The sequence below is a fragment of the Trichosurus vulpecula genome, chromosome 7 (genome assembly GCF_011100635.1).
Source record: "Trichosurus vulpecula isolate mTriVul1 chromosome 7, mTriVul1.pri, whole genome shotgun sequence".
Taxonomy (NCBI): domain Eukaryota; kingdom Metazoa; phylum Chordata; class Mammalia; order Diprotodontia; family Phalangeridae; genus Trichosurus; species Trichosurus vulpecula.
The window spans coordinates 241,397,864-241,423,330 of NC_050579.1; the positions used below are offsets into that span (position 1 = coordinate 241,397,864).

Genomic DNA, 25,467 nt, shown 5'->3' on the forward strand with positions numbered 1-25,467 from the left:
AGGGCCATGATGCCATCCACTAACAATGTTTCAGGCGGCTCAGCTCAGTGCTGGTGTGCAGCATCTTCCTCTACTTAAACCCAAACAGCCCCGAAGCATAGGTGGCTTAGAAACCAGGACAGGGACGTATCCCAGGTCAGGATGTGTGACAGCAATGATTCGATGCTACATCAAGGTCCCTTGCTTGTCTATAACATTAGCTGGAGGTGCAAGGCCGAAGAAGCCTTAGGCAGGAAGTAAGCTTACACCCCATGAGAAGGGGGCTCCAAGGGCTGCCTCTAGTATCAGGGGACTTGAGGAGGGGAATCCCATCAACAAGTCTTGAGTGCCTTCAGACACACCTTTGGTCTAGAGGACCCACCAGGCAGGAGCAAGTTTGGAGGGTCAAGCACTACAGATGACACAATACTACCGATAAAATAGTTTATTTCTGATTTTAAAATAGACTCATCAATGTGAAAACTTCCCAAAGCTGAGAGTAACAGTCTAGAGCCAAAGGAGGGGAGGGGCACTTCTAGTCTTCCCCAGGTCTAGGGCCAGACCAGGCAGATTTCTCTCCACCTCACCGTCCCCAAGGAGACAAAGCCCTAAGCCGCCATCCTTTCATCTTTACCCCCACAGGGCCAATTCTACTGGAAGGACCTGTAGCAATAGCCCCTGCCATGAAAAGGGTTTCAGGTAATAAGTAAATAGAAACACGGGGTTCAAAAACAACCCCTTCCCCCAAAAATGAACTCCCTTGAGGGAGAAGTAGATTTGGGGGCAAATACTGACAGGACCTTCCCCGCCCCCTCCCCCACCCCAACCCTACTCAAACACCCAGTGCAGACCAAAACGTAGGATGGTCAACATTTGGGAAAAGATACGGTGTCCTGTGCTCAGCACGGATCATTAAAGGTCTAAGGGGCCATATATGGACATTCAGTGTCCCCATTAGAAATGGCCAAGCTCAAGTTGGGTGAAGGGACCAATTCAATGCTGCATTCAAGGTCAAGGTCCCTGCTTTTCAATGGCATGAACTGGCTGGTCCAAGGAGCAGAGGGTTAGGGAACCTGAGTTTAGAGTGAGTGAGCAAGATGCCTCAGTATCCTCCATGCAGTAACAACTGATGGTGTGTGTGGTTAGAGGAAGGGGAAGGGGAGCAGGTGTTAGCAGGGAGAAGGGGTGACAAGGGCCTAGTTAAGCAAGTTGCCCTGCTCCTGGGCCTGGGTCAGACTGTCCTTTCGGTGTAAATGGTGCACACCCATCCGCTTGGGGCTTCTCTGGGGGCGGTTAGAGGTCAATCGAACCCTCCCCTCCCCCGAAGGGGTGCCTGACCCTTCCCTTCCCTCCTCAGGAAGCAGTTTCTGGCGCTCCTCTGTAGGGCTCATGGGCAGGTTCAACTCCTCATCATCCCTGGATGGGGGTGGACTGGGAAAAGGCAGGAGTCGACACCCTTCACCAACTGGAGAGGAGGGCACAGGGCCAGGGTCCTCATTATCTGAGGTGCTACCAGCAAAATTTTGCAAATCTGGAAGTGCATCACGCCCAAAGGCTGTACGTTGAGTCAGAGGGGCAGGTGGAGGTACCCGATCCACAAACGCTCGCTGCCAGCTAGCCAAAAGCAGATCCTCTTCAGAGCTGGCAGAGCTGGCCACAGCACTAGGTACAGAGGGTGGACTGGCAAGTGGTCGAGGTGAAGCCTGAGTAGAGGCAGGGCTACCAGGGCTGAGTCGGGCTCGATCTGACCCCTCCTCCACTAGGCTTAGAGAGATGGCCTGTCGAGTGGCATAGGTACAGTTGGGCAGAGGGCTATTCCTGGGGATTCGCACCTTGTCTTCAGAGAATTCAATCACTTTTCGGCCTGGATACAGTGGGTGTGGGGGTGGTGGAGTAGGATAAGGGCTCAGCTTCTCACAGGGTGGCAAGGGCAGCTCTTCCTCTGATGAGCCCTGAGTACTGCCTGGCGGGCAGCACTCCCCATTGGCTTGAGAGGTGGGACTCCTTGGAGCCGTGGGACTGGCAGGATTGCCCAGGGCCCCCTCGCTCATATCCACGTGAACAAAGACATCCTCGGCTACAGGGCGTCCAGCACTGCCAGACTGGGCAGAGTTGAGCAGGAGTGACTCTGGCTTTTCTAGCACTCGAGCAATGACTGAGGTGGGCACCACAGCTCCTGGGGCCAGGCTAGGGGCATCCTGTGTGCTGTGCAAGTGCTTGCTAACCATGTCCTGAAGTTCATACGGCAGCTGTGTAGGAGAGATACATAGACATGAGTGGAATAACCAAGGCTACTGGAACATGAACCGACTTCTAACCCTGATGACACTTCTAAATTAACCTGTCCCTGGATGAGCGTTCTTGGATTCCTAGATCCAGGACAATCTTAAGGAGATCAGCAGTGACCCTTCCAGGATCTCTCTCTGCTTTAACTACACCCTCATACTTTTAGCCTGGGGGCAGTCCTAGGGTCTTCCGAAGTTGGCCCCCTCCTTACCTTGTGGCCCCAAGGCTTTGTCCCTGTCACACAGCTCTCTCCACATCCCCCTCCCTCCTTGCTTGGACACATGGAGTTCAATCCTCTCCCTGCTCCCCCCATCTGCCTCTGCTCAGGAAATGGTAACAGATCCCTTACTCCCATTCTCCGTCCCCTCAGGAAGGACAGTAAAAGCAGAGGACATCAACCAGAGAGAATCAGCAGAGTAGAAAGAGGGGACAGACAGAAAATGAAAGCGGGAAAATAGAGGGAAGCGAAGTACAAGTGAGAATGAGAGAAGAGGCAAAAGGGGGTCACACTCACATCAGCAAACTTATGGTTTCGGAAATGGGACTTGTTGCACTTAAGCAGCTGCACAGCCAGGTTACAGTCCTGCCGGTAGCGCTCCTAGACGAAGAGCACTGAGATTGGTGCCCACCCTGTGCCTGGCACATGGGCTACAAGGAGGATTCCCTTTCCAGAAGGCACTAGCTTCATGCCCCCCACCCCACCAGCCATGGGAAAAAGGCACCAGTGCCCATGGGAAACCTACATTGAGCTCTTCTAGCTTGTTAATGGTAGTCTTAGCATCCAAGAGCTTGTTGGTCAGCTCCACAATCTCCCAGTCCAGGGTTTTCCGGTCCATCTCAGCCTTCTTAATCTAAAGTAAGAGATTAAGTACCTCAGCCTGATTAATCTACTGATACTTCAAATCATCCCCACCGCCCCCCCACCCCCAAACAGATATGGGATAGCCACAGGAGCTGGGACAGCTAAGGTAGACAAGACAGACGGACGGATGGATGTACAGACAAAGGGAACCAGGGGCCTCTCTCCTGCTCTCTAAGCTGGCTAAATGGCAGGGGTAGGGATGGGAGGGGTGTGGTCTATCTACCACCTTCCACATAAAAGATCAGGTAGAAGTGTCCCTAGGCTACCATCTCTGTGCAACTCAAAGGACTCCTTATGGGCATTAGCTCACGGAACTGAAGGGGAAGGGGCAAACTGAGAGCAGTTGACATCACCTGTTTAGAGACAGGGACTTTCCAAACACAGGCCCTGTACTGTGCCCAGTAATGGGGAGGGAGGAGATGGAGGGGCAAGCAATGAAGGTGGCCCTAAGAGGTAGCCTGGTATTTCTGTAGCATGGCAAGGTTGATAGCAACTCCAGGAGATGGGAATGAGAGGAACACATATTCAGGGTACCCCTCAATGCTCCAGCCCCTCTGATGGAGAAGCCACTCAGTCATCTCTGTTGAATGCAGCAGGGAGGACACTGTGCAACACTGGTATCGCTTAGTACCCCAAGAGCCACCTAACAAGGCTCCCTGGCCCTCTATAGCTCCTGAGAGAAGAGGGTACCCACAGCCACTGCTCCAGGAAGAGGACAGGGCCTGGAACAGGGATAAAGAGGAGGGACAGAATAGGGCACTAGTGATGGAGCAAAGGGTAAGGGTAGTTAGCCAGGGTCCCAGGGGGGGTCCCAGGGCAAGGCCAAGGTACAAGAGAGAAAAAACAAACTCAGACGCAACTGCAAAAATCCAGCTGTGGCTAAGAGAGGCCTGAGAGGAGAGCGCAGCAGCAGCAGTGGCGGCATGGGGGAAGGGAAGACGAGGAGAAAAGAGAAACAGCCGTGAGCATTAGGACAGTCCTGACTCAGACGACACACTTCGGCCCCCCACCCTTCCTCCTTCCCCTCCCCCAGCTCCTGACCACCTCCCACCACTGCTTCCAAGTCCCTGAGAGCACAGAGTTCTCCCAGGGGTCTCAGGGCACCCTGCCCTCTGGTGGACTCAGTGCCCTTGAGGCACCTTTCATGGCCAGTTACCAATGTGTGCAACTTGTCTTCCAGCTCCTGGTTGTTCCTCTGTGATGCTGTGTAGCTATTCTGTAACCTACAGACATGAAAAGAGTGACAGGGCTAGCACTCTGTAAGCAGGGCCACAGCCCTGCCCATCCCATCCCATGCCATGCTCGCTGGGACCTCAGTCCCACCCTCACCGTCGAAACTTGTCCTTGAATTTGTCCAATTCTTCACGGCTCTGACCCAGCTCCAGCTCCAAATAGTCCTGTCCGATCTCCAGCTCCCGCTCCAGGGCTTCTGTCCGGCTGGTAGCAGAGGCCAGGCGCCGCCGCAGCTCCTCATTCTCCTGCTGCAGGAGCCTGAATGGGGAAGAGGTGAGTACCCAGGATCAGAAAAGGACAGGCACATAAAAGGAGGAAGAGATTGAGGCCTCAAGCTTAAACTGTCCCCTGCTGTAGCAGGAACCCTCAGCCAAACTGCTGCTTCTCCTTCTGCCAGGGATGAGGTGATACATGAGCAGAGTCCTGAGAACTCAGCTGAGAAGGGGGAAAGGGCAAACCAGGAATGAGAAGAAAAAGAGGAAAGGAGAAGGAGAAGGGGTCAGATTCTACGACTTCTGTCTCTGGCTACCATCCAGGTTAACTGGGCCTCCGCATGCAGTCTTCTCCATTATTCATTTAGAAATCCAGCCTAGGCACCCAAAGGAAGAGTGTCCTCAGCATAAGGCCCAACAGGACTAGGCCACCTCCCTCTGCCCAGCAATGTCCTTCCCACAGAGGTGGAGAGGAGGCAGAAATTATGAGATGAAGATTATATCTCTCTCCTCAGAACCAAAAGCTAGGATAAAGGGGCTGATAGGGAATAATCCAATTAAAGTTATCAAATGCCTCTGATGAAAAAGGTACTAGAGTCACCAAAATGAAAGAGGGGGGCAAAGAATCATGATGAGGGGCTTCAAGGGTAGCACTTACTTCATCCTCTCCGAGTCTGTCAGGGACTCCTGTGCACAAAAGAAAAGAGGCCAAAGGCTCAGCTCTGAACCTGCTCCTGCTCATCCTATCCCCTATCTGAACTGTAACATGGCCAGTCAGGAAGACCTGGGTCACCCACCCCTGCTCTGACCACAAGGTGGTGCTCACTTCCCCATCCTTGCTGCTCCTCTAACCCCAGAGGCCCTGCCAAACCTACTGACCTCAGAATGTCCTTCATCCAGCCCTCCATAAAGATGTATCCCACCCCTCATATAAACAGTGCTAGAGTGCTCTAAGCCAGCTGGTGCCCTGACAAAGGGGAAGGAGTACTTATTGTTGGCGACTATGGGAACAAACAGGGACACTGAGAAAGGGCCTTGATCATGCACATACTTAGGGCTCAGAGAAAGAAGGAACTGAGATGCCTCCTCTATCCAAGCCAGTGTGGCTGCACTGAAACTTGAGTCCTAAGCATGGGTGGGAGTGAACAGGAGGAAAGAGGCCAGGTCATAATGGAGGGAATTTCCTTTACTCAGACTGAAAGTGAAGGGAGGGTAAGTCCTTGGGGAAGAGGAATCCTCTGAGATTGTTCAGCACAGCAGCAGGAAGGGCTACTGAACTCTAGGGCAAAGATGTTTGGGGAAACACAAATATTTAAGACTCAACTGTGCTGGTCCATTCCATCTCTAAACATGATCCTCTGTAGAAACCCACTTCCATATGCACTAGATCATCCTGAAAGTATTCCTCTTGGTAGGACCACTTTATCTTTAACTTGTGTTATGACCAGAATTTAATATTCCTACAACTACTTATTCTTGTGGCTACTGTAGCTCTTTGGAATGAAGGTTACATTACCATCCTGTTCAAAGTACATAATCATTTTAAAAAGAGATTATATTGAGCATTTCTACAGGAGGATTACATCTACCACCGAGGTTTAGGCTGGCTCAGATCTTCCCCTAAAGTGCTGAGGCTGCTTCTAAGCCACAGCCCCCCAAGGTAACTCTCTTGACACTGCTTCTGGTCAAGTCCAAAGCAACATCTTTTCTCTCCTGGACAGTCCAGGAACCTAGTGCTTTGTGCTAAGACCCTTTGGCCTTCCTTGGGGACTAACTGGGTAGGATCACCTTTCTTGAGCCAACTCAAAACCCCAGGAGGCTTCAGAATCCCGTTAGGTAGGCCCCACTCCTGGGCAAGCTGCTTGAATACCAGCAAATACTTCGGACAGTTGTAGAGCATATCCAGAGGCCCACTCCATGGCCTCCTCCATTGTCTTCCCTGATTCCCACTACTTCCTTCTTAGACCAAGAGAAGTCAAGACAGTGAAAATGTGAGTGGATTGCCCAGAACTCTATACCTACCAGTGCCCACTGAAACTAGGTTACCTGGCATTCAACTATGCTGACCTCCTGCTGAGCCCATGGAGCAGACAGCTCAGGCCGCAGCTCTCGGTGCTGTGGCGGTGCCTTTCGGTACGGCTTCTTAGAGGGGGCTGCACTGGTCATCTTGGGAGAGGTGAAACTCCTTAACCTTCTGGAGGGAGCTGAGGTAGGGGGAGAAGAGGGGAACATAGAGAAATGCTCAGTTACTGCTTGAAGGAGATGAATGAGGATGTAGGCTCTTCATGAAAAAAGGCAGTGGGGGGGGGGGGAACCTCAAGACAGCACCCCTCCCCCCACCCCCACCTGTACCTAATTACTGAGAGGGTTCTTTAGGAAAGGTCTCTGGCAGAAAAGCCGATTATCTGGCTCCAGAAATCAGATGAGTGGGGAAAGATGAGACGTAACCTGGCAGCCAGGGCACTCAGTACGGGAGTCAAGAAAAGCAGAGTCCAATCGTGACTCAGGCACTTAGCTGCAGCGTGACCTTGAGCAAGCTACTTAACCTCTCTTGGCCTCAGTTTCTTTATCTGTAAAATGGGGATAACAATAGCCTAACAGGGTGATTGTGAGGGTCTGAGATACTATATGTAAACTGTTTTACAAATGCTAAAGCACTATGTAACGCTAGCTATTAATGTTACTATTATCAGACCTGGACCCATCTCAGCAAACACCCAAGGTCCAAATGAGGACACTGATGCTGATGAGAAGGAATGCTGCAGTGGCTTATGGTATAGCTGCTGAGGAAGAAGCATCCACCCCTAAAAGCCCCAAACCACTTCCCCAGCCGGGGGGAGATGTGTGGGCCATGTTTGTGGGTGCTTATTCTTTTTCCTTCTTTCTTCTTGTAAATAATGAAGAATATTTTCAATGAGAAGTACAACTCACCTATGGGGCTCAGACTGAGGCCTCACCACGGAGATTCACTCAGGCATTCTGATAGGAAGAACAGAACAGTCTAAAATGTGCCCTGAATGCAGGCTCCTCTATGGCCTCCCCCCACTCCAAAGACAGAAAACAACCCTTGACTAATATACTACAGGGTTTATATCCCAACCACCTCTTCCCCTGGAGCTAGGAAGTGGGGGAGGGGGGAGGGAGAGAAAGGGCAGACTGTGAGCCCAAGAGGACTCCAAGACACCCAAAGGTTTAGGGTCCAGCAAATCTACCACATAGTTACCATAGCTCTCATGGTTCCAGTCCCCAATGCCTCCTACCTAAAGTTTCTATCTTTTATTCCAACCTTTAGCTTGGCCCAAGTCTCCCCCACCAAAAGGCCTACTACTTCAGGCCTCTACAGAGACATACCGTCTGTTTGTCGGCAGCTCCCTCCGTTCTGCTGTCCTGGAGTCAGCCCTTGGCTCTCCTCATCCTGGGGCCCCTCCACCTCCTTTGGCTGACAGCTCCTGAAATCCAAGAAGAGGAAGAAAGGAGAAACCGGGTGTCAGCCACCTGTCTGTCAGGACCGCCAGCCTGCCTATCCTCGGTCCTCAACGCCAAGGATATCCACTAGGGACAACTAGAGAAAAGACTGCCACCTAGGAGCGAATGGAAAAAGTATGTATGACATAGAGAAGCAGGTCTTAATGAATCATGAGAATTTTAGTTCCCAAACCTTCTCTATGGAATTCTAGAGGAAACATCCCAGACAAGGAATCTGAGAGGCAGCAGAATGGGATCTCAACTGGTCACATGCCTCTGGACCGGCTGCCCCCTTTCCCTACCCTGCCCACTGCTTCTTCAGGGCTCTGAAACAACCAAGAAATCTCCCGTGGGTAAGCAGGAAAAGAAGAGATAAATCCACAGAGAACATCGGAGGATAACACCAGCGTTCCCTAACAGCCATCCCACTTGTTTCTGCAGGCACAAACACTTCCTCAGTGCAAAGTGAAATTTACCACACCTCAGAAAGAGACCAATGACAGGTCTAAGAGAGAATTGTACCCGTTCCCCTTTCCCCCCTTCTCCAACTCTCAAATCCTATTCTGAAGGCACAAGGGTATTGTCACTTGCAGTGAACACAATTACAGCATGGGGGCAGTCAACGCCTGAAGTTGGGGGAGGCACTAACCTCAACTGGCCTCTTTGGTATAAAAAACAAGCTCCCGTCCCAGGCATAGAGCTGGGGGCTGGTGGGAGCAGAGCAGGAAGGAGCACGTGTTTCTGCTGTCAGGACATGCCCCGGCTGTGACTCGGCAGTGTGCTCCTATTGCATTCCTACAGTGCCCAGGGCAAGAAGCGTGCAGGAGGGGTGAAGGGAGGATGTAAGGCGAGGTCTCTGTCTGGGCGGCCCAATCCACACCCTAGGGTAGGGCGGGGCCGAGCGGAGCTGGGTCTGTGCCTCGAGGGCACGAGCCACAACCTCTGAGTTCCCTCTGATGGCAGGGCTAGAAGCATGTCCCCACAGGGCACAGGCAGCATGCTGACTGACTCGCTCTGCAGGAATGCTGGGCAGGCCCACAAGGACACAGCACATTCCTTAAGAGTGGAGTGGGAGAGCAAACAAGCTACAACCCCATCACCCCCACGCCACCAGGCTCCCCCAGAGCAGTATCCTTCAAGAAGAGGCCTGGGAGAAGAGGCCTACAGAGACCATTAGACTGCCAGATTTAAAGGGGTTACTCTCCAGCAGGGCAGATAGTCAGGAAGCAGCAAGGGAGGAGCACAGGGCAACGGCCCCAACACTATTACTATCCACGAGCAAACAGAACCCAGCCCAGAATGTGCTGGTGGCACAGGATGGGAAAAAAGAGAAGGAAGGGGCAGCCAAGCCACAGCAGTCACCTAAACCTGTGGGGAAGAGGGAGAACATGCCCTGCCAGTCTACATCTTCTCTGAAAGAGAAGCCAAATGCCTTTCCATTTTCCTAGTCACTCCACCCCCGCTTCCAAAGAATGACTTCCTCCCTGCAGGTCCTTTCACGTAACCCTCACCCCCAAGTCTATGAATTCTCTCCTCCCTACAATACAGAGTTTTCTCCCCACCTCTCTTTCATGGTACCAAGCTACTGGTGTGAGCAGAGGCAGGGAGGATGAGCTCGCTCTCTGTCTCTCTCTCAGGTGTCTGGTAACCCCACCTGTAAGCAGATCTGCCCCATTCCAAGCCCCACAGTCCCTGGCTCTGGTTACATCCACATCCTGTGGCTCAGCTTGTCTCAGGTGCTAAAAATGCAAAGGGCCTTGAACAAACATTTCCCCCTTCCCACCCTAAGCTAAGAGCAGCTCAAATTATCAGAACAACCAACGACAATGGTCAGTTGAAATTTATACTGAGAATCAGCATGGAAGCCACTTGGTCTTTTCGAAACACTTCGAAATGACAGAAACGGGGCTTGGTATATAGTACCATGTGGGGAGGGGTAACCTATTGCCACAGAAAAGTAGGAAAGACAATTATCAGGCAGATCATCAAAAGAGAATCTGTCTAGACAGAGAATATAATTTATACTTAGGATTAAAACTGTTGATTCCCAGGACCTACAGCCACCCCCATCCCCATCCCTATCCCTGATCAATTCATGTACACTTGGGTACACCGTGGCCCTGATGGGTCATCTGGCTCCATATCCCAACTCGTGAACTTACAAGGAGTCACAGATCATGTTGTGCTGGGGGGAAAGGGACAGGGCAGTAACTCTCTATACATCCATGGAGCCTGCTATCCTAAAAAGGAAAGAGAGAAACTCTGTGGAGAATAAATACAACTGGGTATAGTAAATAGCAAAGAGCAAAAAGGATCTGATAACTCAGCTGCAAGATGGAAGACAGCAAAGAGAGGGGGCTGAAACAGAGCAGTGGAGAACATCAGCAGAGAAAAGGGAGAACATTTGTCTTTTCTAGACTCTCTTGAATAAGAAAAGTCTTCCAAGGACCTGATTTTGACTTGAAGAGGCACAGCCTAGGATAGATTTCATGAGGTTGGAAGGAACCTGAGGAAAAGCAGCGGGGCCTGGAGGGAGATAGTAGATTCCACAAAAGCCTAGGAAGGGTTTTGTGTGACTGTGGCTGAGCCTGTGCTGCTTCCCAGGAGGCTGGGATGGTTCCAGGAAGTTCCATGGAATAGGGATTTACCTTGTGGTGGGGATGAGAGGGGTCTCCTGAACCACCTCAACCTATCACATTCAGGGGAAGAAAAAGGCTAAGTTTTATGACACGCTGAACTACAAAAGTAGTTGATACAGAAAAGTGGGATAAACCTTGAGAACTCTTGCTACCTAGGTCAGCCCAGAGGTGTCTTGGACTCCCAACTATGAGAAAGCCAACACACAGCTGTGTCTATCTACCATGTGAAGTCTATCACAGTTGGTGCTTTCCTCTTCCAATTCCTAGGAAAAAGAGTATACAAAGCTCCTCCCTCTCCTTCCCACCCCTTTACTCTACTCCTGCATAACATTCATTCTTCACCTCTTGTCTATAGGCTGGGGCAGTAAAGGGAGGAGGGGAGAGAGATGAGACCATACCTAATTGTCATGTTGCAATCTGCCAGCTGGGACAGGCCTCCTGTTCCCGCCTGCCCTGTATTAAATACCTTCTCCCTGATTACACCCCCATGGGGCACGATTATCAGCCTCCAAAGAACAAAGTCTACTTTCATCAGAAATAGGACCAGACACGCACTGCTAACCTATAGAACAGCTGGGTGAGGAGGTGAGCAGACAAGAGAAATCTGTTACAGTCTCCATGCCACCACTGCCCCCCATTCTAGGAGATGGGACACACCTGTTTCCCTGAGCCCACTGAGAAATAGGGAGGGGCAATGCCATCACCTCTGGCCCTTCCCTGGCATTCCTTTACTCCTGACATACAGAGGAAGCAACTGAGCAACAGAGTTATTTCCAAGACTCAACTATACTCTGCTACCCCTAAGGCAGGCTCTTTATGGACTTTCCCAATGTCCAGGACGCCACCAAAAAGAAAGAAAAAGCAACCTCTTTTGAAGGCACAGGGCAAATGTGTGGGTGCGATCCACATTTGAGCTGAGGTTAAAATAATTTCCCTTGTCAGGGACCAGATTCCTCACAGATCTAATGCTGTCTACCAAACAGGGCAGTAAAATCCATACTGTAGCTAGGGAATGTAACAGTCTCAGCCCCTGATACCTGATGTCCCCAGTCCTACCCACTTCCATATCTCTCACTCTCTCTGGTCTTCTTGAATTGGAAAATGGGGTTCCTAAATGTTCCTGGCTTTCTTGGCCCTTTAAATTCAGAACCATCCCCAGACTGACAACTACACCAAGTTTTGGAGATCCATCTGGCCCTGATTGAGCTTCCTCAGCCCTAGAAAAGGCTGAATCCCTATTAGAAGCGGCATGATACAAAAGAAAAAGCAATCAAATGGAAATCTCCTGATCTCTGGGTTCCATTTCCTGTTCTGCTACAAAAATCTTTGTATCTTTGGGAAACAGGCAGAATTTAAGAGTAAACCTCAAAACCTCAAAAAGAGTCAAAACTCAAATACTCAATCAGAAAAAAAAATTTGGGGCTAAGGCACACAGACACCAAGTGCTACCTCATGAAGAAAATAGGAAGGTAATCCAGTATCTTAAAGAATCAGGGACTCAGACGTTTCAGTAACTTGAAAGCCAGACAAGAAGGTAGTCCCCTAGGGGGAAGGAGGTTATATGCCATACAGGTCTATTTCTAAATGCCCCCTAAAAAAAATCAAGGCTCTGCTTCTAACCAAATTCCTGGAAAGCCAAAGCTGCTGGCCCCTATTACCCCACCAATCCCTTCCTACTTCCTCACTCAACATTAAGGGACATATCTAGCAAAGTAGAAAAACAGGGTTCACCACAGAAGGAGCTCCTTCCCAGTCAGATGTCTTTCATGTCTATCCCCAAGTAACCCTACCAATCTGCAAATCTTTGGGCTGAGGCACATGGAGCCATAATCATTCCCCATATAGCTGGCTATCTACCCCCACTACAGTGGATCTGAGGTTCAGTTTTCCAGTGCTTTTCCTGCTACCCTTCCCCCCTCTACATCCCCTACCCAGGTCAAGTGTGCAGCTGTTCCTGAGATGCATGAGCAAAGCCTCCAGCAATCCTGGGCGCGTGGCAGGCAGGCAGCCAACAGAGTGGGGGTGGGGTATGGGAGGAGCATCAGTTTAGTGTTATGAGCACTAGCGAGATGTCAATCAGCTCCCAAGCCAACCCTTGATCAGTGAAGAAGCTGGCTTGTCCCAACTAACATTGACCTTACCATCCAATTCAGCTTGCTGCCCAGGCTACTGATCTGGTCTCCTACCTGGCTTTACTAGAGTGACAAGAAGATGGGAAATGTCTGGATCCAGGGTAACCCTGAGCTGCTTAGAACCAGTGCTGGTTACTTCTAAGTACCCACCTGAGCAAACACCACAAGTACTGCCTATCTTATCTTCTGCTCTAAATAAACATCCAAAGAACAAAGGTGGCCCCTATTTTATCCAAGACCAAATTATAACACACCTGGCAACATACAATTCCCTTGTTTACCATTCAGCCCCCTATGCCAACCTTATCACCCACTTTGAATATAGTGAATACTGATTTCACTAGACCAAAAGTACCCTGCACCAATATATCCTAAACAGGGCTTCTCTCTCCCAAAGAAGGTAGAGGGATAAGTGTTTCTGACCGGGGTCTCAGCTTTCTTTGAACAGAACCAGAATGGTCACCAACCCACCCTCTTTCCTGCCTTCTTCATCCCAACCTCAGAATCACAAAGAAAAGTATACACACACAATTCTCCCACTGACTGAAACCCTACTTTCTGCTTCCTGTCCTCTAAATAAAGACCAATTTCTCTTTCTAGAAGGGCTTAGCAAAGCCCATCAGGTCCCAAACTCCCTGTTTTCCAATACTTACTATCAGGATCTTCTGTCAGAATGGGTTGGGAGGGAGCTGCAGGAAGCAGGGCAACCAGGAGGACAAGGAAGTTGTTTTTAACTGTTTTACTGAATAGAGGGAACACTGAGCATTTATCTGAAAACTCTCTTCTTCCCTACCTCACCTAACCCAGCAAAAGGAAAGCTCTGAGTGAACTGCCCATCCAGCCTGTTTTCACTCACCCATCTACAAGTCAGGCTGGGAATGGTAGAAGTTGAAGATCAGGTGCTCTCTCCCCTTTCTGGCTAAGTCTTCCTTTGTAGTTGCTATAGCTCAACTTGGGTAAAGTCCACCTCAACCTCCAAACGTAAAGAAAGGTCAAACTTCACTCACCACCCACCTCAAAGAATAGTGAGAGCAAGAGGGCAAAGTCATAATTTAAAATAGGCACCTGAATCAGTGCGAGAGTTTCACAGGACTTAGAACTGGACGTGAACTTGGAAAACATCTAGTCCCATTCCCTCATTTTACAAAAGAACCGGAGAACCTAAGTGATTGACCCCAAATCACAAAGACATGGTAAGTAACAGAGCCAAGATTCAAACCCAGGTCTTCTTACTCAAAATCCAGTCCCCTTTTCACTAGACTAACACTGTCTTTCAGTCCTAGAGGCTAATTACTCTTTCCTGGAATTCCCCAAAGCCTAAGCTAAATTCCTCCCAACCTCTCCTCCCTGATTCCAAACATTTCTCTTGATGAAAAAGCCTGGACCTGCTCCTCTCCAGAGGGGAGAAGTAATGGAAGCACTAACCCACCATTCTTTCCAATGAATGTTATCAAGCATAACAGGAGTCTTAGGACAGCAGTAAAACATTAGGACCAGGGGAAAATCCTCTTTCCACTTCCCATTTCTAATCCTGTCTACCTCCTAGGTACAGAAATCAGAAGTCACTGTAGCCTATAAGGAATCTTTAGGCCCTATAGTCAAAGTAGAAGCTATAGAACAGCCTGGGACACCAACTAATGTTCCTTGAGGGGAAACCTGAAGCGAAATGGAACTGTGGGGAAGCTGGTGGGAGGGAGCGGGGGGGGGGGGGGGGGGGGTGTTCAGTGCTAAGCTGGAGAGGATACAGTCCTCCAAATGACACACCTCCACTCCAAACTCTTGAAAGGGGCTCCCTCTTGAAGCTTAAGGGAGATTAAGGGAGACTCTCGAAGATTAAGGGAGAAATAAATGCATGAGTCCATCAGACTGTAGGAAGCAACCAGGCTCTAGTAAAGCCTCAGAGAAGAATATTAGCTACCAAAGCATCAGAAGCACACTATGTGGCTAGGTTCAGACTCACGGGGTTAGTGTCTTCTCCCAAACCAGCCAGTTCTTGTTGTTAGCAGCAGACTCATGGCAGACGCCCTCCAGGCTCTCCATATAAACAGACAGCTTGGTTTACGAGCAGCCCAACTCTGGAGCTGCAAAAAGAGAGGAGAAGGGATGCCAAACTACAGGATACCACAACTATCTCCTCCCCCCTGCCTGTGAGGGTATGTGCCACAGATGCTCCCAAGAGAAAAGGTTCAGACAGACCACCCCCTTCAGCAGGTTTGAGGAACTATAGAGAACAACTCCCAGGGGAAGCATGACAATTAGCTGGGTCTCACCCTCCATCAACCAACTATGCCTGGGCATAAAGAAAAGCAAAATAAAAAAAAAAAAACAATAATCCTTGGGTGCACACAGTAAGAGCAGATCAGGAGAAGGAAGAGGGTATTACTAGCAGAGAGACAGACTGCCCTTCCCATTCCCTGCTCCACAAATGCTGCTGCCAGGCTATGCCGTAAAGTTCTGGCAATACCAATCAAAAATGTTGAGGGACAGGATTTGGGACAAAGCTATTCATGGCTGGGCACTCCTACTTATCTATTTAACCTATGCCAGCTGAGTCCATCTTATCTCTTCCTGCGTGGACAACAAGTAGAAAGAGAATGAAGAAACCAGACTCAGAACTGAGATGACTACAGGAATTGCATCGGAAAATGAAATACAATGGGATAGTGTCTCACCACACTCTACATGCCAGGAGGGGACGGGTTAGTGTCCTGCCAGCCTCATGGGCTCTGAAAAGAGCCTCTAGGATATAAAAGCCTTATACTCAGCAGAGAGCTTGTGTCCAAAGGAGTCCTTTCTATCTCTCCCAATAACACTGATCCAGTAAAAAGGATGCCACATCCCCCAGCACAGGATCTAGTCACCCAGGATCATCTACACATATGAAAGCATTCTGGCTATACCTTTTCAAGTGGGTGGCAGTAAACCCAAACAGCAAGCCACGTGAAGCAAGAGGGAATAAAACTCCCCTTCTCCCTCACTATACTCCCTTCCTGCCCTGAAAAGGCCTACAATGGAAGAGAATTTATCAGGTGCTAATTTTGGGAAGCTCTGGGCAGAAGATACCTGAGAGGAAATACACTAACCACTGATGGCCACTAAAATGAAAAGTCCAAAGCAGACTGACACCTGCCTGGGTTTAGCATGACCAGGGGGTGTTCAGGCAGGAAGGGGGGGGGGAGTCCCTCTGTCCTTTAGTAGCCACATGCTGTAGCACTGGACACTGCAGCTGCCACTTCAGCCTAGAGCTGGTCCTGGCAATATTTGTAGCCCAAGGAAAGGGAGTGGCCACCTTCCTCTGGGCTTATGCTCTTCTACCCAAGAGTTTTAACTGCTAAAACCAGAGAGAGTAAATGGGAGACTCCCATAAATCCCTTTCTATTGGCTGAGTTCTCCATCTCTCAGAACACAGACCTTTCTGTTCTTTGGTATCTGTGGAAAACAGCCCAGAAGCAGAGGGAGGCTTGACAAGTAGGAGACATGAAAGGTCTCTGGAATCCATCCTCGCTCTCAGGAGGTGGATGTCACGCATCACTGCTGGTCCACTGGAAACATCACTGATCAAATTTCTTAAATTTAGATGGAATGGAGAGTGATAGGTTGTCTAGAAATCCTCATTCACTGGAAAATTCTTCCAAACTCCAGTCTGGGGGACGGGGAGAACTCTCTCTTTCAGCAGAAACAGAAGCAAAAGGGAAGCTAGTTAATATAAGGATCTCGTCTGACAGTTTAGGCTCTGACCTACCTTCCCAACCTTATTTTATGCAAAGAGCATAATAAATGAAGACCTAATAATCTGACCAGACAGAAGACTATTCCCCTTCCCTGAAAAAAATCCATGTGCACTCACACAGGGCTGCCTGGGAATTGGTGTTATTCTGACTGAACAAAGAAGGAAGAAAGTGGAGGAGTCACGAGTAATGTAGGATTACTGAGCTCAACCTACTCTTACCAGAAGGTCCAAAGGCAAGGTCTCCAATTGAGGAATAATTTCAATCTAATTAAATTCAACAAACATTACCTATGCAGCATGCAAACTCCACAACAGGGATACAAAGATGAAAAACGACACAGTTCTGACCTGAACAAATATAGATACAAAGAAGAAAGCAGCTGAGAGTTAACGCACTGCACTTATATTCAGACTTTTCCAATGTATCAATCAGTTGTGCTATCTTTTTTTTTCCCCTTCTCAAAAAATACTATTTGTCATATGGGACGGCTCTCTGAGAGATGCAGGGGGAGGGATACATAGAACAATACTATGGTGATGTAAGAAAGAGAATATCAATAAAAACTTATTTTTTATCAAAACAAAGTACTTTAGGAAAACTTTGAGAAGGGAGAAAGCACTTACTTGTAAGGGATTCGGGAGGATTTCATGAAAAAGGTAGTACCTGAGCTGGGTCTAGGAAAAGCAAGGATTTTGATAAATAGAGATTACAAAGAAGTACATTATAGCCATGGAGGATAACAATGTGAATGAATAAAGGACAGAAAATGTAGGATAAAGACAGGGAAATAATTAGCTTAGTTGGAATTAAGTATGTGGAATATAAAGTAAGGTTGGAAAGATAGGGGGGTCCCATACTATGTATGGCTTTTAATGCCAGCCTAAGCAATATGGATTTTATCCTATGAACAATGGGGAAGTCACTAAAGGGAAATGAAGTGGCCATATCTGTGCATTATGACAATTATTTTGGTAGCTGTGTGATGGATGGACTGGATGAAGGAAAGACAAGGCAGGGAAACCAGTTAGTAGACTATTACAATAGTCTAGCCAGGAGGAACCATGGTACAGTGGGAAAATAACTTTTTTTTAAATTAAAAGACCCAGGCTCAAACCCAAGCTTTGACTCATACCTATCTGACCTGAAACAATTTACTTCACCTCTCTGGGCCTCACTTTCCTCATTTGTAAAACAAGGTGAAATAGACTAAATGACCTCCCAAACCTCCTTATTCCAACTCTAAATCTATGATCCAGGATACTGGCAAGAGTGGAAAAAACAGAATCAAGTTGAGCAAAAGCATGGAGGCAGAATCACCAGAACCTTACAGCTACCTGGATGAAGAGAAGGGAGAGAAAGGGTCAAATGAGACTTGGAAGTTTTAAGTTAGGTTCAGTGGGAGGTGGTAAATGGGCAATTGCGGAGAGTCAATTTTAAGAAAAGGGGTGTCTAAAGAAAGATGAATTCAGTTTGGGATATGTTAAGTTTGAGCTTCTAGCAGAACATCAGGTAAAGCTGTCCAAAAGACAAGGAGAGACATGAGGCTGGAATCTGGAAAACACACTGAGCTAGGACATAAGGATTTGGGACACATTGGCAAAGACACCACAACTGAACCCACTAAAGTAGATAGGATTGCCAAGAAGGAGAGTTGAAGAGTCTTGGAAGGCATACACATATAAGTTAAAGAAACTGAGAGCCAGACAGGTACAGGCCCAGTGCTTTTTCATCCTGGTTCAGTTTGGTCACTTTACCCCCAAAATCTGCTTGATAAATAATTCAACTTTTCACTACTATCCAAATATCATCCCCTTATAGGAGATGATAACAAGGAAGAAACCACCAATGGTTTAAGCTTTACCTCCTCATTCCCCTACCTGCGCTGTAAAGCAAGAACTACTGGAGAATAAAAAGTCAAAAGCAACTGCTAGGGAGGCCCTTAACCACATGATTCAGCCCTGGATAAAAAAAATGTTAATGTTGCTATTATTAATGCTATTCCCTTGAATTTATAGTTTATATAGCACCATTCCTCTAAAGGATCAGAATGCTTTCCTAAGACACTCTCCTTCATTCTTCCAAAGGGACAGGGAGCCTGGTTCTGGTCACAACACAAAGGGACAGCAAAGCCACAAATCACGTCCACTGATTCCTCCTTAGCATTCTATTCTCCAGACGATGCCACCTAATTCCAGCCTTAACCATTCTGTTTTGTATTCACAATGAAGTTATACAATAAAGAGGTGTAGTATTTCTGGGAACAAACTACATTAACACAGACATACTAGAGCCAAATCACAGGCTGGGAAGAGGTGCCTCAGGGGCTACCAGACACCTACACTGAGGAAATATATCCATTTATGTCACTATAGAGCAACTTAAACTCCTTCTCTAGCATATTAAGCTTCTCAAAAACCTCAAAGAGTTGCTAAGCATGGTAGTTTATCTAATAGTTTATTTAACTAACTACTTAGCACTTTCTTTCTGTGTTTCCCAACTTTTTTCAGTCCAGAAGCGTATCTGTGAACGAGTCTAGATACAGAGAGAGGAAAAGTGTAGGTGTATTCCTTAAATTCAACACTCAATCATCCATGAGTACAGTTATCTGTCCAGTAACACCTCTAAGTACATGATGCACACACAAACCACCATTACTATATCCCTACCCTCCCACCTCCTCTTTCCACCACAGTTAACACCATATCCACCAAGGGAGCAACAAGGAAACCCAAGGCCTGAAGAAGACACACACCAACTACATTATCGAATGACACTAGCTGGGGAACTGTGCTCTACAGGATAATAAGTACACAAAAGGCACTGGCTGTTTCCATCTTATTTTGCAAGTCAAGGACACTGAAGGAAAAGCAGATCTGAGGTAAAGATAAGGTACAGGGGCCAGATTCCTTGTGAGTTGTGCCAGGCAAGCCAATTTACAGCTAGACTTTAGTTAAATCGCAAAAAAAAAAAAAATCTATACTGTTAATCCAGTTATTCTATAATTTTTAAATTTGGGGGTTTTTTCCCTCTAGTTTCATAGAAAAAGCACCTCTTCTTTTGTTAATCTGGGTATTTTGTATTTTTTCTAAGTTTTCATCTAATTTTCTGTACATTATCAGCTTTACTGGCATATAACTGGATAGTTGATGATAATTTTTTTCTTCAATTGCTGCTGGTTTTTTAAAATTTTTGATATAATTTGGTTTTTCCTCTTTTCTTTTTAATCAGGTTGACTTTTTTTCTACTTTATTAGTTTTTTTAAAAAACAGCCTCGAATTTTATCAATTCAATTATCTTTTTTCCTTTCAATTTTATTAATCTTTCATTTTTATAATTTCTACTTTGATTAGTTGGGAGATTTTTTTACTTGTTGTTGTTTATTTTTTATTGTTATCTCAATTCACTGATTTCTCTGTTGATAGAAATGTTTAAAGATATAAATTTTCCCCTCAGAACTGCTTTAGTTGTATCCCATAAGTTTTGGTATATTGTTTCATTATTGTTATTTTCTTTAATAAAATTTTCTATTGTTTCTGTAATTTGTTCTTTGACCCATCAGTTTAGAATTATGTTAATCTCCAATTACTTTTTAATACTTTCTTTAAGAGTTCTTTATTAAATGTAATTTGTATTACATTATAATCAATAAACGATATGTTTGGTATCTTTGCTTTTCAATTTTTTATGAGATTTTATACCCCAATACATGGTTAATTTTTCTAAGGTGCCATTAAGAGCTTAAAAATATGTAAATTCCTCTCTATTACCATTCAGTAGTCACTAGAGATCTATAATCTCTAATTTTTCTAAATTTCCATTGGAGTCTTGAACTCATTTTTCCTTTTGTTAAATTTTGTGAAGGCCTGAAAAGGGTACACTAAGATCCCCCATTACTGTAGATTTACTATTTATTTTTCCCCTTGTTCAATTAACTTTCTTGTAAGTATTTGGATCTTATATTATTTGGTGCATTTGTATTAAGGATTGCAATTGTCTTGCTATCTATGGTGCCTTTTGGCATAATGTAAGTTCATGGCTTCTCTCTTTTTCTTTTCTATATTTACAGCAGTCTTATCTGAGATCATGATTGCTACCCCCACAATTTTTAACTTTAGATGAAATATAACTGATTTTGCTCCAGCCCCTCATTTGAATTCTAAGTGAATTTTTGTGTTCCAAGTACATTACTTCTAAACAACATGTACTTGGGTTCTGTTTTCTAATCCATTCTGCTATCCTCTTCCATTTTATAAATTCATCCATTCACATTTTCCTCTATCCCTCCCTGTCCCTTGAATTGAGAAATTCTTGGATTTGCAATTACCAGTCTCAGCTAAATACCCTAGAAAAAAAAGAAAAGAACTGAGACAGAGAGGTAAAAACTCGGAAGAAATGGTCTCTTTCCACCAAGATTTACCCTTATAAACTATCACTTCTCCTCTTTTCCCGCCCCCCCAAAAGGCTGAGTCTCACACATTTTTTTCAAGTAGTTTACTAGGGACAAAGTCTAAACTCCACCGGATTCAAAAATTCTATTGGCAACTAGCCAGAAACTTAAAAACAATCTCTAATTACCATAAAATGAAACTATTTCTTTAACACAGGGTTTTTTTTTTCAAAATGGGGTCTCTACTATAATTCACCACAGGACAAAAAACAGTGGGAGAGGGAGGCTAAAAGAACTGGACATGTAGTGAGTTTACTTATGCCTAAAAAAATGGGAGCTCTGTCAACAACCATCCTGAAATTAAATCACGTGCTAAAACATGCCCTGAGCCCGAAGTTTTAGGACCTCTACTGAAATGTAAAGTTATAGTCCACAGAGACAACACGCTTCAGCACGCCAATGCTCTTGCAGCACAAATTGAGATAAAGTACAGCATGCTGGGATGTGTAATTGCTATATGTTTGTGGGGGAGGGAAAGTAGGGAAGTCTAACTCCATATAACTTGGAATTCATTGCACAACCACAACTCCTCCACTTCTCCTGCATAAAGGATTTATCACATCACATCACATCAAGGAGAAAGCATTAGAATACTAGAAAAAGAGGAGTGCACTGGGCCCCAAATCTGGAGCTCTGTGGACAATCAGAATGCATGTCTAACCTTGCTCACAGCACAATCATTTATGGAAGGAAAAAAATGGGCCCCGAGGGTATGTTAAAGATGGAACATGACTCAGAAGGAGGGAAAGAGTGAGTCTAAAATACAGGGCTAAGGAAAGCCAGTCAACCAAATACTGCCACGCCTCTGGACCTGTAACTTCAAACATATCTCTTTTGTATCAGGAGAGAGGAGAGAGAGAGGAAAGGGGGAGGGAGAAAGGCAAGGAGGAACGGGGAGGGAAAGGAGAGGAGAGACGAATAGGTGAGAGAAGAGGGGGACAGGAAGGAATCTGACAAATCCATAACAGAATATAAGAACAAACAAAGCAACACTGGACATTTGGCTAAATCTACTTGAGGTTCAACTACTCTAGACCTCTATTTCCTAACAACCAACATAATTGAAGAACTTGCATTTATTTAACATCTTTCATTGGGATCTCATTTGTTTTTCAATTATTTTTATACAGAGGTAAGGTCTGGAGGACTGAGGGGAAGTGTGAAATTCCTTATGTCTCTAAATAGCACAATTTGCTGCTCAGCTGTTTGTGTTTTTTAAACAACAAAATACTAACATGAATCAATTTAAGGGTTATCAATACCAGAGACCTCTAGATAGGAATGTATATGAAGATAAAATCTCTTTCTCTACAGCTCCCAAACACAGGACAGAAAAGGTCTCTGAAAAAGATTACCTCACAACTACTGCCCTAAATGGTGAAAAGAGCTGAATGGGAAAAGAATCCCTTGTTTCATTAGCCTTACAGCTTCTCCAAAGGAACCAGGCTTGTGTGGCTCTCTACACAATAGATACTGTGAAGAGAGTCAGGTGCTCAATTCAAGCCAGAGAGATGATCCTTACATCTCTGTCTCAGAAAGTCCCAATTGAAGGCTCAGTATAGTTCTATAGCCTTATACCTTGAGTTAAAAAATCACTGGAAAGAAGCCTTCAACATGGTGATGTTGAAGTGAAGGTATTTTTACTAGACATCTGCTGATCCAAAGGCCAGACCTAAATTTTGCCTTCAGTCAACCCCAACGTTAGACCACCCAGGTTCCCCCAAATAAAAATCTCAGCTAAAAAATGAATTAATGCCAAGAGCTATGTACAAAATACAGGCCTCTCAACAGGGGCAAGGAGAAGAGAGAGAATAAACATTTATAGAGTGCCACTGGGTGCTAGGCAATGTGCTAAGTAATCACTTTTACAAATATTATCTCAAAAAAACCCAAAACAAATATTATCTCATTTGAGCCTTACAACAACTCGGTGAGGTAGGTGTTATTTTTAATCCCATTTTACAACAAACAGAGATTGAGTAATTTCCCTAGGGTCACAAAGTTTGTCAGTGACAAATTTGAATTCAGGTGTTCCCAACTCCAGGCCCAGCACTTTATCCACTACCAGTTGCCTCAGGTTGCTATGCTAAGCTGTAACTTCCAAGATAATTACTACAAAGTAACATTAGTTCCCAGCTCTTTAGCCTTTTCCAGACCCTTAACAACCAAAATGTTGCCATCTCAGCCATGTGAGTTTGGTCTAGATTTAACCTGGGGAAGACCTAGGCCCAATAATGAACAGTCCTGTCACACAAGCCCCAAGATTAGGAGCAAATACCAAATTCCATTGGAAATTAAGCAAAGTGGTAACATCTTTACCTTTCCTTTCCCTATAAGTCTGCTGCCCCTCAACTCAGGTAACTCAATCAAAGTAACTAGCAAAGTGGCTTTGTGGTGGGAAAAAAACTGAATAGGATGAAAACAAAATTACCAGTACGGAGAAGTCTGAGAAGGGCAGGGTCAAGGTCTAGACAAGGAGAGACCCCTTTTACAGGCCACAGCATATTCTCCTGTGCCAAACAGGAAAAGTCAACCACCACACCCCCAAGCTCTAAACCAGAGCTGGTAATGGCTAATTCTCAACTATCAGTGGCCAAAGAGGTGCCTAGGGAGTCAGGAAGAGACTGCATGGTTGAATGAACAATTCTAAAGCCTAATTTTAAAAGAACTCAATTTCTCCTTTCACACTTTCAAATTTGAATTTCCCCTTTATCTCTTCCAAACCCTGCTGCCTACTAGAGTAACTAATAAATCCCGACTGATATAAAAAGAACAAAAAGGATAAGAGACTAGATAACCATGACACCAAGATTACTACCACCTGGATAGTGGAGAGCTATATGAAATAAGAACGCAGAGAGGACAATCATGAGTCTTTCTTCTTACTTCACCCCACCTCAACCTCCTCTTATCTTATGTAATTCCCCATGGCCTGATACCCATCAACCTTCACTTGACCAACTCTAGAGGCTAAGAGGATTGGGGGAAGCGGTGTATATGCATAGCTGCTGCACATAACACTGTGAGAAATGCTTCTAGTGGAACTACCCAAAGGAACATAAAGAAGTGATTTCTATGGAGGCAGTATGATGACTGGGGCGAGCAACGGACCTATATTCATAATGTGACACTTGGTTTGAAATCCCACCTCCAACAAGTACTGGGTTGCACAGGCAAGTCCATTAACCTTTGAGACTCCGTTTTCTCAGCTGTAAGATGGAAATACCGCCATTCGACTCCTGGGGACGGTTAAATGGGATGAAGTATGGAAGGACTTTGTAAACCCTGAATGTGTCATAGAAACGTCAGCCATTGTCATTTCGCGGTCTAACTACAGTTCATGTATGAGATGCCTCTTTTATCTAGCTCTCCTAAGCCAGGCAAGCAACTCCTGACCTTAACCACAGCGTGACCTTAACCCAACTACGACCGAAAAGATGACCCCCTTCCAGAAGTTTCCAACTCTCCCTTCCTGCTCCCTTAGGTGGTAAAGGGCCAGCCCTCAATGGCACACAGCGCTCAATGCGAGGAACCACCTTACCCGCTCTGGGGGTGAGTATGGGGCAAGGCACCACCCCCTCCTCTTCCTAGGTGGCCACGCTCACTCTGTGCAGTCCCCCAAGCCCTTGGGACTTCCAGCTGAGACAGGGGCAGAGGCTGCCGCCAGACACACGACTTCCAAGAAGGTTCCTCTAGGCCTAGAAGAAGGTTTCACGTGCACGATTTTAATGCCCTTCTCTGCAGGCTCGAGGCAACACTGTCTAGGTCCCAGCCTTCCTCTCCAGGTTCTCCGCCCCACCCCCATCCTGGTCCCTCCGGGTTAAAAAGGGACCTATCAACCCTCCAGCTTCCTAGCGCCCGGGAGAGGGAGGGGGGAAGTCCAGCCTCAGGTGCTCTGGGAAGCCGCAAGGGTCCCCTCCGGCCCGGCTCCTTAGGGGCACTTTCCTCTTACTTCCCAAAAACACCTGCTCTTCCACCCTCGCCTCCGCCCGCCTGCAGGGTGGGAATCAATGGAGAAGAGCCCCCCCACCCCTCCCCCACTGCTCCTCCCCCACCCTCTCTCCAACCCCACGTTAACCCCTCTTGCCCCCCCCACCCCAACTCTCCAGCTCGCCCCACGCCCCCGTCCCCGCCCCACTCCTCAGTCTCTGACTCCAGTTCCCCCGGCCCCCTCCCCCGCCCCGACTCCTCCAGCCCCCACAACAAACTTTTCACCGCCGCCCGCTCCCTTCAGGCCGCCATCTTGCCGCGGGGCAGGCCGGGTAATCCTCCGCTGGGAGGGAAGGGGGGCGGGGGGGGGGGTGCAGCCGGAATCCCCACGCACAGCGGCGCCGTGCGTCATCTGAGTGGGCGTGGCCTGAGAGGGCAGGGTCTGAGGGAGAAGGGGCGGGGCAGAGCGAGAGGTGGGAGGAGGGAGAGGGGGAGGAGGAGGATGTGGGTTAGTAGGTGGACTGGCGGACGTTGAGGTTCGAAAGATCTCT

At 46.9% G+C, this 25,467-nt stretch overlaps 1 protein-coding gene across 9 annotated transcripts; it reads right to left on the reverse strand.

The window, feature by feature from the left end:
* Positions 1 to 409: 409 nt before the first annotated feature.
* On the reverse strand, positions 410 to 25,323 carry TJAP1 (tight junction associated protein 1). 9 transcript variants are annotated; one of them, XM_036768314.1, is made up of 14 exons: positions 25,195 to 25,323; positions 24,528 to 24,684; positions 16,220 to 16,474; positions 14,769 to 14,889; positions 7,924 to 8,021; positions 7,504 to 7,551; positions 6,619 to 6,776; positions 5,231 to 5,259; positions 4,457 to 4,618; positions 4,284 to 4,350; positions 3,988 to 4,017; positions 3,009 to 3,116; positions 2,780 to 2,863; positions 410 to 2,228 (listed from the first exon to the last, which is right to left on the reverse strand). In XM_036768314.1, the coding sequence occupies exons 7-14, from the start codon at positions 6,736 to 6,738 to the stop codon at positions 1,176 to 1,178; spliced, it is 1,653 nt and encodes a 550-aa protein (XP_036624209.1). In that variant the 5' UTR covers positions 6,739 to 6,776; positions 7,504 to 7,551; positions 7,924 to 8,021; positions 14,769 to 14,889; positions 16,220 to 16,474; positions 24,528 to 24,684; positions 25,195 to 25,323; the 3' UTR covers positions 410 to 1,175. The 9 variants fall into 9 exon arrangements, with proteins under 9 accessions (XP_036624209.1, XP_036624214.1, XP_036624215.1 ...); XM_036768316.1 differs by having other exon boundaries at positions 812 to 2,228; positions 16,220 to 16,374; positions 25,195 to 25,250; XM_036768318.1 differs by having other exon boundaries at positions 812 to 2,228; positions 6,640 to 6,776; positions 25,195 to 25,250.
* Positions 25,324 to 25,467: the final 144 nt, after the last annotated feature.